The following is a 12,273-nucleotide window of genomic DNA, read 5'->3' as shown; positions in this document are numbered from 1 at the left end:
CCTTATGAAATAAATCTCCAAAGTCTAAAATTAGACTTTAAAATTCCTACATAGATTTCTGCTTTGGGGAAGACAAATTAGATCTATTTTGTTCTTATCTGGCCTGCAAAATGTAGCTAAAACCTGCATATTATATGTTGAACGAACATAAGAGTCGGAAAAATGGAGAGAAAGCAGACTAAATATGAAACTCAGAAGCTGAGGAACAACACTGTGGTGAATTTTTTGGACCTTCTTTTTGCCTCCTAGATCTCAGACTCAGAAATGAGTAAGTCAACAACCTGAAAACACCAGCAGATATGGACATAAAACAACCTAACCATAGCCTACCCTCTCTAGCCAAATGGCCAAGAAAGAAGTGGCTAGGATTAAAATGTCTCAATAACCAATTATGAACACACTTTAAGCAAATTAAAAATACAAAGTCTGTTCAAAGAAATAAAAATATCAGAAAAAAGGATACAAAGAAGAACTAAATAGAAATGTTAGAACTGAAAATACAATAACTAGATAAGAAACTCAATAGATGGGCTCAACAACAGAACAGAGGGGAATAGAGGAAAGCACCTGTAAACATGAGGACAGAACAATAAAAGTATCCAGTTTAGAAAAGGAGGGAAAAAAAACTGAAAAACAAACCCCAAACCTCAGAGCCTCAGGGACCTATGGGACTATAATGAAAGGTCAAACATTTGTAATGTGAGTCCCAAAAGGACTGATGGAAGAGAAGTTTCTTAAAAGCACCTGAAGGGGCACATGGATGGCTCAGTGGGTTAAAGCCTCTGCCTTCAGTTCAGGTCATGACCCCAGAGTCCTGGGATCAAGCCCCACATCGGGCTCTCTGCTGAGCAGGGAGTCTGCTTCCCTTCCTCTCTGCCTGCCTCTCTGCCTACTTATTATCTCTGTCTGTCAAATAAATAATAAATAAATCTTAAAAAGAAAAAAAGCACTAGAAGAAATAATGACTGAAAACTTCTCAAATTTGGCAAAAGACATAAGCTGACAGATTAAAGGAGTGAACCTTCATTGGTATAAATCCCAAGAATCTACTCCAAGACACATCATAGTAAAATGTCTGGAAACTAAAGACAAAAAGACTTAACAGTTGTGAGAGAAGTGATATGGCACTTTGGGAGGTGAATAGTTTGAATATCAGAGGATTTCTTATCAGAATCCATAGAGGCCAGATGGAAGTAGCACAATATTTTTTAAATGCTGAAAGAAAGAAATAGTCAACCTAGTATCCTATACCCAATGAAAATGTCTTTCTGAAATAGGAATTCAAGACATTTTCAGATTAAGGGAAAATAAAAAAAACTTGCCACTAGTATACCTGCCCTAAAAGAATGGACAAAGGAAATTCTCTAAACAGAAGGGAAATAATTTTTTAAAAAAGGAAGTCTGGAACTTCATCAAGGAAAAACTAGCAAGGTAAGCAAAAATATAGGTTAATATAAATATAGATAGATAGATATGTAAGAAAATACCTCCTTTTGAATGTTTAAATTATGTTTTGTGATTGAAGCAAAAGTTATAACATTGTCTGATGTGGTTCTAGATGTATGTAGAGGAACTGTTCAAGACAGTTATATTACAAATGGAGGCGATAAAGGAATATAAAGGCAGATGAGGATTCTATACTTGACTTAAACTGGTAAAATGATAACACTGGAGGTCTAGAATAAATTATGTACATATAATGTAATTTATAAAGTAACCACTAAAAAAGTTATGCAAAGAGATACACTCAAAAGACTAGAAAAAACTGGGGCACCTGGGTGGCTGAGTGGGTTAAGCCCCTGCCTTCGGCTCAGGTCATGATCTCAGGATCCTGGGATCAAGCCCTGCATTGGGCTCTCTGCTCAGCAGGGAGCCTGCCTCCCCCTCCCTCTCTCTGCCTGCCTCTCTGCCTACTTGTGATCTCTGTCTGTCAAATAAATAAAGTTTAAAAAAAAAAGACTAGAAAAAACTAAAATGGAATTCTAAAAAATGTCCAAGTAACACACAGGAACATAGGAAAATGTAGAAGATAGAAAGCAGAGAGAATAAAAAAATAAATAAATAAATGGCAGACTTAAGCCCAAATATATTAAATGTAAATGGTTTAAGTACACCAATTAAAAGACAAAGAATAGATAAAAAACATTAACAGTGTGCTGTCTACTAGAAATTCACTTCTCATATAACATAGCTAAATTGAAAGTAAAGGGAGTGGAAGAAATATCATGTAAACATTAATCAGAGCCAGACAGGAGTGGCTATATTAACATCAGATAAAGTAGACTTCAGAGCAAAGAAAATTACTCTGGACAGAGAAAGACTTTATGTAATGGTAAAAATGTCCATCTGTCAAGAGGACATAGTAGTCCTGAATGTGTATTCATAAAACAAAGCTGTGAAATATGGAAGCAGAAACTAACAGAAATGAAAGGAGAAATAGATAAATCCATGATTATATTTGGAGACTTTAACATCCCCTCTCTCAACATTTGATTGGAACTACACAAAAAATCAGCAAGACTACCTTAGAAGACCTGCATAGCATCATTAACCAATAGGATTCAATGGACAGTAATAGAAGGCTTAACCTGAAACAGCAGAATATACATTCTTTGCAAGTACCCAAAGAACATACACTAAGACCATATGCTCAACCATTAAACCATTAAACAGGGGCACCTGGGTGGCTCAGTGGGTTAAAGCCTCTGCCTTCGGCTCAGGTCATGATCCCAGGGTCCTGGGAACAAGCCCCGCATCAGGCTCTCTGCTCAGCAAGAAGCCTGCTTTCCTCTCTTTCTCTCTCTCTGTCTGCCTTTCTGCCTACTTGTGATCTCTGTCTGTCAAATAAATAAATAAAATCTTAAAAAAAAAAAACAACCATTAAACAAATTTCAACAACCATAAAAGAACTGAAATCACACAGAATGTGGTCTCTGACCCCAGTGAAATCAAACTAGGAATCAGTAACAGAAAGACCCCAAGAAGGGCACCTGGGTGGCTCAGTGGGCAGTGTTAAGATGGAAATTATAGCACTAGATTAGAAAAGAGGAAAAGTCTCAAATCAATAATTCACACTCACCTCAAAACATAAAAACAGAAGTGCAGAATAAATCCAAACCTAGCAGGAAAAGGCTGTAGTAAAGATAAGGGCAGAAATCAATAAAATAAAAAGGAGAAAAATAATCTTTAAAAAAATAACCTATCCAAAGTTATCCACACTTATCCAGTTTGTTCTCAAAAAGATCAAATTGACAAATCTCCAGTAAGTCTAAAAAAACAAAACAAAAATGGGGAAATAAAAAAGTTACCAATATCAAGAATGCAACAGGTGATATTACAATAGCCCTTGCAGATATTCAAAAGATAATAGGGAAATACAATGAATATCCTCACACACATAAATGTGGCAACTCAGATGAAATAGACCAATTTCACACACAAAAGTACAAATTGCAACTAGTCACCCAATATGAAATAATCTAAATAGTTCTATATCTATATTCAAAACCTTTAAGTTTATAATTTTAAAATTCTCCTGAAGAAATTCACACGTCCAAATGGTTACTACTGGAGAACAAAAGGATACTACCATACACATTATTTTCCAGAAAATCAAAGAGAAGACCTCCTAATTCATATTGTGAATCTAGTATTATCCTGATACTAAAAACAGACAAAGATCGTACAAAAAAGAGAAAAAGCAAGCTAAAGACAAAAGATCTTCGTGAATATATGGACACAAAATTTCTTTTCTTTTCTTTTCTTTTTTAGTAAGCTCTATACCCAACATGGGGTCTGAACTCACAACCCCAGGAGCAAGAGCTGCATGTTCTATCAATTGAGCCAGCCAGGCGCCCCTAGGCACAAAATTTCTTAATAAAAATATTTGCAAATAGAATTCAGCAATATATAAAAAGAATTATACACTCTGGGAGGGTGGTATTTCAAGGGTGTAAGTCTGATTCAATAATCAGTAATCAGCCAGTGTAACCCACCATATTAATAGGCTAAAGAAAAGAAAATCACATAATCATGAATTGATGCAGAAAAACATCTGACAAAATTCAATACCCATTCATGACAAAAACTTTGAAAACTAGGAACAGAGGGGAACTTCTTCAACTTGAGGGAGTGTCTACAAAATACCTACAGATAGCATACTTAATGGTGAACTATTAAATGCTTTCTGCCTAAGACTATGAGGAAGGCAAGGCCATCAGCTCTCAGCACTCTATTTCCATGTAGTACTGGATGTTCTAAACAGTGCAATAAGGCATTAAGAGGAAACTGGCATAAAGATCAGAAAAAAAGAAATAAAACTGAACCTATCTGCAGATAAAATTATTGTCTACATAGAAATTCCCAAGGAATCTATCAAAAACTTCTAAACCTAATAAGTGAGGTCACAAGATAGGAGATCAACATCTAAAAAGCAATTATATTTCTATATGCTGGTGTGAACATGTGACACCAAGATTTTAAAAAACACCATAAAATTGTACTAATGTATACTATTAGTATGCCACTTATTTCATTTTCTAGGATTTTGTGTGAGATTTTTTAAAAGATTTTATTTATTTATTTAATTGAGTGAGAGTGAGAGAGAGAAGGGGAGTGAGAAGCAGACTCCCCACTGAGCAAGGCCCAACATGGTACTTGATCCCAGGATCCTGAGATCACAACCTAAGCTGAAGGCAGACACTAAACTGACTGAGCCACCCAGGTGCCCTTTGTGTGATATTTTAATAAAATATTTCTACTACCAAAAAAAAAAAAAGCATTAAAAGTCACTTAAGGGGCACCTGGGTGGATCTGTTGGTTAAGTGTCCGATTCTTGATTTCAGCTCAGGTCTTTTTTTTGTTTTTTTTAAGATTTTTTAAATTTATTTGACAGCGATCCCAAGTAGGCAGAGAAGCAGGCAGAGAGAGAGAGGAGGAAGCAGGCTCCCCACTGAGCAGAGAGCCCGATGTAGGACTCGATCCCAGGACCCTGAGATCATGACCTGAGCCGAAGGCAGAGGCTTAACCACTAAGCTACCTAGGCACCCCTCAGTTCAGGTCTTGAACTCACGGTGGTGAGATCAAGCGCCAACATCAAGCTCAGTGCTCAGCAGTGAGTCTGCTTGACAATATCTCCCTCCCTCTTCTTCTGTCCCTCCCCACTAACTTGCTCACTCTTTGTCAGAAAAAAAATAAATAAATAAAAATAAAGTCACTTAAAAAAGGGAGATATTTATACCCAAGTGGGTATAAATTGAACAAAACATGAAAATGTTAAAAATGACACAATGCTGATAAAATAAATCAAAGCTCTAAATGCACACTGTGTTCACTCATAGGAACTCAATAAAAATGCAGATTCTCCTCACAATGACACAAAAGTTAAACACAATTGCTATCAAAATTTCAACAAGCTTTTTTGTAGATACAAAAATTATTCTAAAATATAGAAAGATAAAGGAAATAGATTAGCTGAAACAATTCTGAAAAAGAAGAGTAAAATGGGAGGAATTAGTTGACCTGACTTTAGAACTCAATGGTTTCCGTAATCAAGACTATAGTTTTGATGGGGAGCTAGACAAACAGATCAGCAGAACAGAACACCCAGAAACAGATCCACACAAATATGCTCAACTGGTTTTTGACCCAAGATCATAAGCAATTCAATGGGAGAAAGACAACTTTTGAAACAAATGATGCTAGAGCAATTAGAAATTCATAGGAGGGGAAAAAATCTTGACCTAAGTCTCACACCTTATTTAAAATTAAGCCCAAATGGATTACAGAATTTAATGTAAAACTATAAAACTTTTAGAAATAAATAGGAGAAAATCTTTAGATCCTAGGGCTAGGCAAAGAGTTCTTAAACTTTTGACGCCAAAGCAAGATCTAAAACAAAAACAAAAACACACCTGATAAATTGGACCTCAACAAAAATCAAACCTTTTGCTCTGTGAAAGACCATGTTGAGGGAATAAAAAAAACAAGCTACACTATGGAAGAAAATATTTGCAAAGCACCTATCTGATATAGGACTAGGGCCTAGACTATACAAAGGATGCTTAAACTTCAAGAGGACAAAAGCAAAAACTCCTATTCAAACATGGCTAAAAGATATGAAGAGATATTTTACCAAAGATGACATTCATTTGGCAAATAAACACAAGAGAAGATGTCCTTGTTATATGAAACTACCTTAAGCTGTCTCAAAGCAGATACACACACACAAATTAATTCCATAGGGTTAGAGACCTACAGATTTATATCCTCTCCCTTTCAAGCCCACAGAACCTCTAATTGTCTGTGTTGTAGGAAGAAAAGGTGTCAAACATGTCCTTAGTTATTTCTCTATTTCATGTTAATGAGAAAAAATAGGATCATATGTTAAAAAGAAATTCAAACCGGCATCTCCTTCAACCTCCTTTTTCTTCACCCGCTTAATCCTCTTCTTTAGGACCTTCGTTAGGAAATTAGCAAATTTATTGTTTTCTCCAATGGCTGCTTGGAAGCCAGCATAGAGTGCTTTTTCTTGGTCCTGGAGCTTGGCAATTTCATTCTTTTTCTCTTCCATCTCTTTAAGAGTTTCATTTATTTTCCACTAAGGGACAAAACCAAGAATAAGTCAAAGTATTTCTGATAAACCAGGTTCAGAGAACACTGTATATTGCAATGTAAGGTTATAGTTCACAAACATTTTTTTTAATCTTTTCCACAGAAGTTTACATTTCTGATGTTTGCAGAGCCATCCATTTATTTGGTTAAATTTTTATAATTCTCTCGTAAAAATCAGATAAGATCATTTTCCTAGTGTTTAGCTTCCTCAAAAAATCTAAATTAAGTGAAATTTTTAATGTCGGCTATTATTTTTGCCTGTGTGGTCTCAAAAACAAAAGATGTTTTTCATATGAATATGTGATAACTGAAACAAAAAGACATCTCATCTCTTAGTGCAGCAGTTTTACCTTCAAAATGATGTTACTATTCAGTATGTAATATCTATTTGATGTAATCTTTCTTCCTTTAAGACAAAAGTTGGATGGTATCATTTATCTCTTTAAATTTAACATATACATAACAAACAAAGACACTTACTTTCTATGATACTCAATTATATATTACCATGAAACGAGTTATCATATTTGAGAAACTAGTCAACTTCTTTTCCAAGTATGTTCATAAGGATAACATATAATCAAAACTCAACTTTACATGTTAGCTAGTGACCATAAAAATAGACTTTGAAATGTGTAAACTAAATAGAAGTCTCACTTTTGAAAACTTATTTTCCTACCATACAAAACATCAGATCAAATTCATTGTAAAGTCTGATTCACTTCTTTCTGACCAAGAATACCAAAAGCCGAGCAGGCAGGAGTAAGAGGGGCAGAGGGGTCAGAGAGGAGGAGGGATAAAAGAGAGGAGGAATAGAACAACAGGAGAAATTAAGTTGAGAAGATGAAGAAGGAAACAAAGAAACAGGGTACAGGTCCTCTCTGTACCTAAAGGATATAGCCAGCAAGCATTCTCCTGCCCATTCATACCTGCATATCCTGTTCTTCTTTGTCTAATGAATTAACACGCTCTTGAAGTATGTTCTCCTGTTTTTCAAAATTCTTGAGGAGAAGCATTTCTTGAAATAATGTGACATGGTGAAGGTCAGATAATTTCATCTGAGTATCTAGTTTCAGTTTCTGATGTCTCAGAAGATGGAGCTCCGCATCAAACGTGACTATCAGTTCTTTTATCTGAGGTGGAAAAAGATTTGACTGTATGTTAAAAGTTAAGAACAAGTAACTGTACTTTTAAAACTATCTAACAATCCTAATTTGTTTAAGTAAAGGCATTTTCTCATTATTCTGTTATCATGGAGAAGGAATTATATGGGCTCATGTGTATGTGTAGTCCTAGAAATCAATTTATCAATATTACAAAATTTATATAAATTTATTAAGCAGTAGGGATTCTGTAACTATAGTCCTTCCAGCTATTTCTTGGCCATGATTAAGCCATCAATCAAGAATGCTCTTCTAGCTGTACTGTATGGTTTAAATCAGAGACTAGGAGTTCCTTGCGCATAGGATTTCTATCTGCCTCCACTTCACCTCATAGAATCTCTACATTTCCTTTCGTACAGGAAGCACTACATATTCTCCTAAACTTATTTTTAAAATTTTCAAACATTTCAAAAGGTGATTTAATTTGCGACAGAGCTGGGATAAGAATGAAATATCCCAAGACCCGGTCTAGACCTTCTTCCACAGACATCCCAGTGATTTTAAAGGCTCAGTTCTGCTCTGATTTTGGCACAGCTTCTCTCTCACCCTCTCCCAAAGGCAATGAAGAGATCCAGAGAGAGTACCAAGGACTGGTTCTCCTGAGAAAACCTATTAGGTAAAAGACAAACCATTCCATGTTTCTCATTAGGCTGTGCATGATGGGGAGTCTCAACAGTCAGAAACCTGTAATGAGGGAGGGCCTAGCCTGTAGATGAGGAAAAGAAAGAGATCTGTGGGTTTGGGACAGTGAAACTACTGCCAGAGAATTTGAGAGTTTAAAAAAAAAAGGAGGAAAAAAATTGAACTTTTACTTATGGATGGTTATAGACTAAGTGGGCTCCTATTTAATGTTTATTCACAAGTCTGAATTATTTTTTTTTAAAGATTTTATTTATTTATTTGACAGAGAGAGATCACAAGCAGGCAGAGAGGCAGGCAGAAAGAGAGGAGGAAGCAGGCTCCCTGCTGAGCAGAGGACCCTGGGATCATGACCTGAGCCGAAGGCAGCGGCTTAACCCACTGAGCCACCCAGGCGCCCCTGGTCTGAATTATTTTTAAATTTCTTTCAAGGCAAGACTATATTTTTTCTGTGTAATACCATCCTGAAACTGTACCACACAGGTGTTTAAGTTGGCAAGGCTCACACTTGTTTTCCTCTCACTCACCTGATAGTCTATAAACTTTATGAGGATAGAGAATATGTTTGGCCTGAGTATTATTATATCCCTGCTACCTAACTAGCACTGCTCCTGCACAAAGAATGTCCAATAAATGTGTTAAGTTCATACCATTAAGAAATTAGCTACAATTAAATCAATCAAAATTTTTACTAATATCTACTATGTGTCTGGCATTTTCCAGACACTGCAGGAAAACCAAAGATGATTATATGTGGCCCTTCTCTCAAGAACTGTGTAATCTAATTTTCAAGACAAAACTAACACATATGAGCCCTGAGTGATGTAAGAATTGCTGAATCATTATATTGTACACCAGAAACTAATATAACACTACATTTAGTTATTCTTCAATTTAAAAAACCAGTAAACATAAAACAGCAAGAAAGAGAAGTGGAAAATGAGTTGCTGCTAGGTGGAATTGGAGTTCAGACCAAAGAAGAATATGTAATGTGGACAGAAGATTCTGGAGAAGTTCTGGAACTGGGTTGAGTTTCACATGATGACTCACAACTGAAAGCAAATCATTGCAGGTGGGAGGAAATAACAAAGGAAAAAGCAAATACAAAATTCAGAATGGGGGTGGGGAATGGGAGTGGGGAAGTGTGGAGAAGCAGGAAGAGAGAGAAAGCAGGGCTGGACAAAGTAGAGACAATGAGTGAAGAATACGTTTGGGGAGTTTTTGTTTTTTGTTTTTTGTTTTTTTTAAGATTTTTATTTATTTAACACAGAGAGAAAAACCACAAGTAGGCAGAGAGGCAGGCAGAGAGAGAGAGAGAGGGTGGTGGAAGCAGGCTCCCTGCGGAGCAGAGAGCCCAATGCGGGGCTTGATCCCAGGACCCTGGGTTCATGACCTGAGCCAAAGGCAGAGGCTTTAACCCACTGAGCCACCCAGGCGCCCCCATCTGGGGAGTTTTATGAGGTGCCTTCTCAGGGTGGAGCAGGACAGACACTGAGGAAGGGAAGTCTACACGGCTGGCAGCAAGGAGCCATCTTATCCAGCAAAGGTCCTTTTCCTTCTGGATTCAGAGCACCTCCTGTACAACTGGCCCCAACCTGGTCTGGTTTCCTAGAAATAAAAATAGGGGCCATTCCAGCTCCAGAACAGTTTTGAAGCTGGTCATCACCATGAACACCCCCACTGATGAGGCAAATCACACCTTAGGGAAAGAGGAGGATGTGAAAAAACAGAGGGTGCCCCATTTTCTCCAGAAGATTTTTAAATTATGTGCCATCCATCATCTGAAAGCTGCTCCATCATTTCCCCTTTACTGAGACTTCAGTTAGATGCCAAATAACATGGATTTGCCCTTAATTCCTAGCTTTGCCAAAGCACAACATTTAAAAGCTCTAAAGGTTTTGGGCAGAGCACAATAATTAACAGAAGGCCAGGGATGGGGAGGAAGCTAAACCTTCAGTGAGTTATGGGCCAGTCGGGGCTTGGGAAAGTTTATTGTAGAGAAAATTTAGACCAATAAATAAGAAAGTATATCTAGTTCTTCCCTGCTCTCCCCTCTTTCAGCTTTAAAAAGGCAGTGTCACTCTTACCCTGTTAGTTAAATACTGTTGCATGTACAAATGTTTAATCTCATCCCTTTTCATAACTTCCAGCTCTATATCAATTGGATCTGCTTTTTCAAATTCCAAAAACTTCACAGTATCTACACTGAATGATGATGCCTTTGATGATCTAGACAATGAATCTCTTGTCGTCAAATCACTGTCCTTTATAGAAGAGAGTCTGAGGAATCCTCCACCTGAGATAGCAGACTCTCCCTTTTCCAGCTGGGAGGACGTTTCATCCTGAATCTTGATCTGCTGTCGCTTAAAATTTAGGAGAGTTTCCTCATCATACTGAAATCTCTTTTCTGGAACTTCTTCCGGGAGTATCTGGGGGACTTGGGGAATAGGAATGTGCTTAGACACATGAAGAGTTGACTGGATGCTCTTCAGTTCCTGAACCAGGCACTGTATTTCCTCAATGACAGCCACTTTAAGGTCTCGAAGAGAGAGGATACATTTGTTCATGTTCTTTTTCTTTGAGTGGGCCTGATAAAAAGAATAGAAGAAAACAAAATGAGAACCCATTCACAAAGGATGGTTTGAAATATTTTTGTCCTTTAACTGGTATGTATGCCTAGCAAAAATCCAAGAAAAAAAAATTTATCTGATCATTTCTATTCACTACTAAGTTACTCTTTTCTCTAGCTTTTAGGCTGTTTCCCATTGATCTTCTCCAAAAGAAGAGGATAGTATGGTTGTGACCTCTGGTATCCCTCAGCTGGCTCACAGGGTGCAGTTCTGTTCTCTTCTTCTGACCAATGAGGGGAAGTCCTTCCTGAAGTTTTGTACTCAGCCAGAGCCTAGAGAGGGGAAGGTCATTCTTTAGTGAGGAACATATATATGTAACTGCCTATCCCTGATGGAGACTCCAGTTCAACTGGCTTAGACACATTTAGGGTTGCCCACTTAGGGCCAAACTAAAGTTTAGCCTATTTTTATTCTGCATTTTGCCCATATTCTTCCTGTTACTTCTTGTGCAGGGACTATCATGATCTTGAATTTCTATATCATGCATACCAACAGATTACAGGACACTTTCTCAGTTCCTTTTCCATTTATCTAAGCCAAACTATGCCCCCTGCCTCAAGCCATAGGAGCCATAGTGGCCCACTGTTTCCTCATTAACAGCTGTTTCCAAAACGCTCTTCCCAGAGCCTATAGGTAAAAGCAATCCTAAGCCTGTGTACAATTAGGCAACAAGGTAGTCCAAAGGCTATTAAGAGTTACTTTGCATAAATATACAGGTTTACAAAAAAGGATTAAAGGCACTTCTCCAAACTGACAGTAGTGCTACAGTAGTAGGTATAGTATAGTATAGTCATAGGGGATTTTGACATCCCACTTACAACAGTGCATACATCACCCAGATAAAAAATTAACAAGGAGACAGTGGCTTTGAATGACACATTAGGACCAGATGGACCTAACAGATATATATAAAATATTCCATCCAAAAATGGAATATACATTCTTTTCAAGTTCACATGCAATATTCTCCAGGATGGATCACATGTTAGGCCACAAAACAAGTCTCAATAATTCAAAAAGATGGAAATCATATCATGCATCTGTTTGGACCACAATGGTAGAAAAGTAAAAACCAATTGTGAGGAAAGAACACAAACACATGGAGGTTAAAAACATGCTACTCAACAATGAATGGGTTGAGTGAGACCCCAAAGAGGCAGGAAAAAAAAAGAAAGAAAGAAAGAAAGAAAGAAAGAAAGAAAGAAAGAAAGAAAGAAAGAAAGAAAGAA

The 12,273-nt window shown here is 37.1% G+C and overlaps 1 protein-coding gene across 1 annotated transcript in view; it reads right to left on the bottom strand.

The window, feature by feature from the left end:
- The window catches only part of CFAP44 (cilia and flagella associated protein 44), a 153,369-nt gene that overhangs the window by 17,445 nt on the left and 123,651 nt on the right, over positions 1 to 12,273 (bottom strand). The window contains exons 26-28 of the mRNA XM_059391961.1: positions 10,502 to 11,002; positions 7,542 to 7,745; positions 6,403 to 6,598 (exon numbers count right to left, since the gene is read on the bottom strand). Of these exons, the coding sequence (XP_059247944.1) occupies positions 6,403 to 6,598; positions 7,542 to 7,745; positions 10,502 to 11,002 (901 nt within the window). The remainder of the gene's footprint in view (positions 1 to 6,402; positions 6,599 to 7,541; positions 7,746 to 10,501; positions 11,003 to 12,273) is intronic.

This window comes from Mustela nigripes, chromosome 2 (genome assembly GCF_022355385.1).
Source record: "Mustela nigripes isolate SB6536 chromosome 2, MUSNIG.SB6536, whole genome shotgun sequence".
NCBI lineage: Eukaryota > Metazoa > Chordata > Mammalia > Carnivora > Mustelidae > Mustela > Mustela nigripes.
This window is presented reverse-complemented; position numbering and strand designations above follow the sequence as displayed.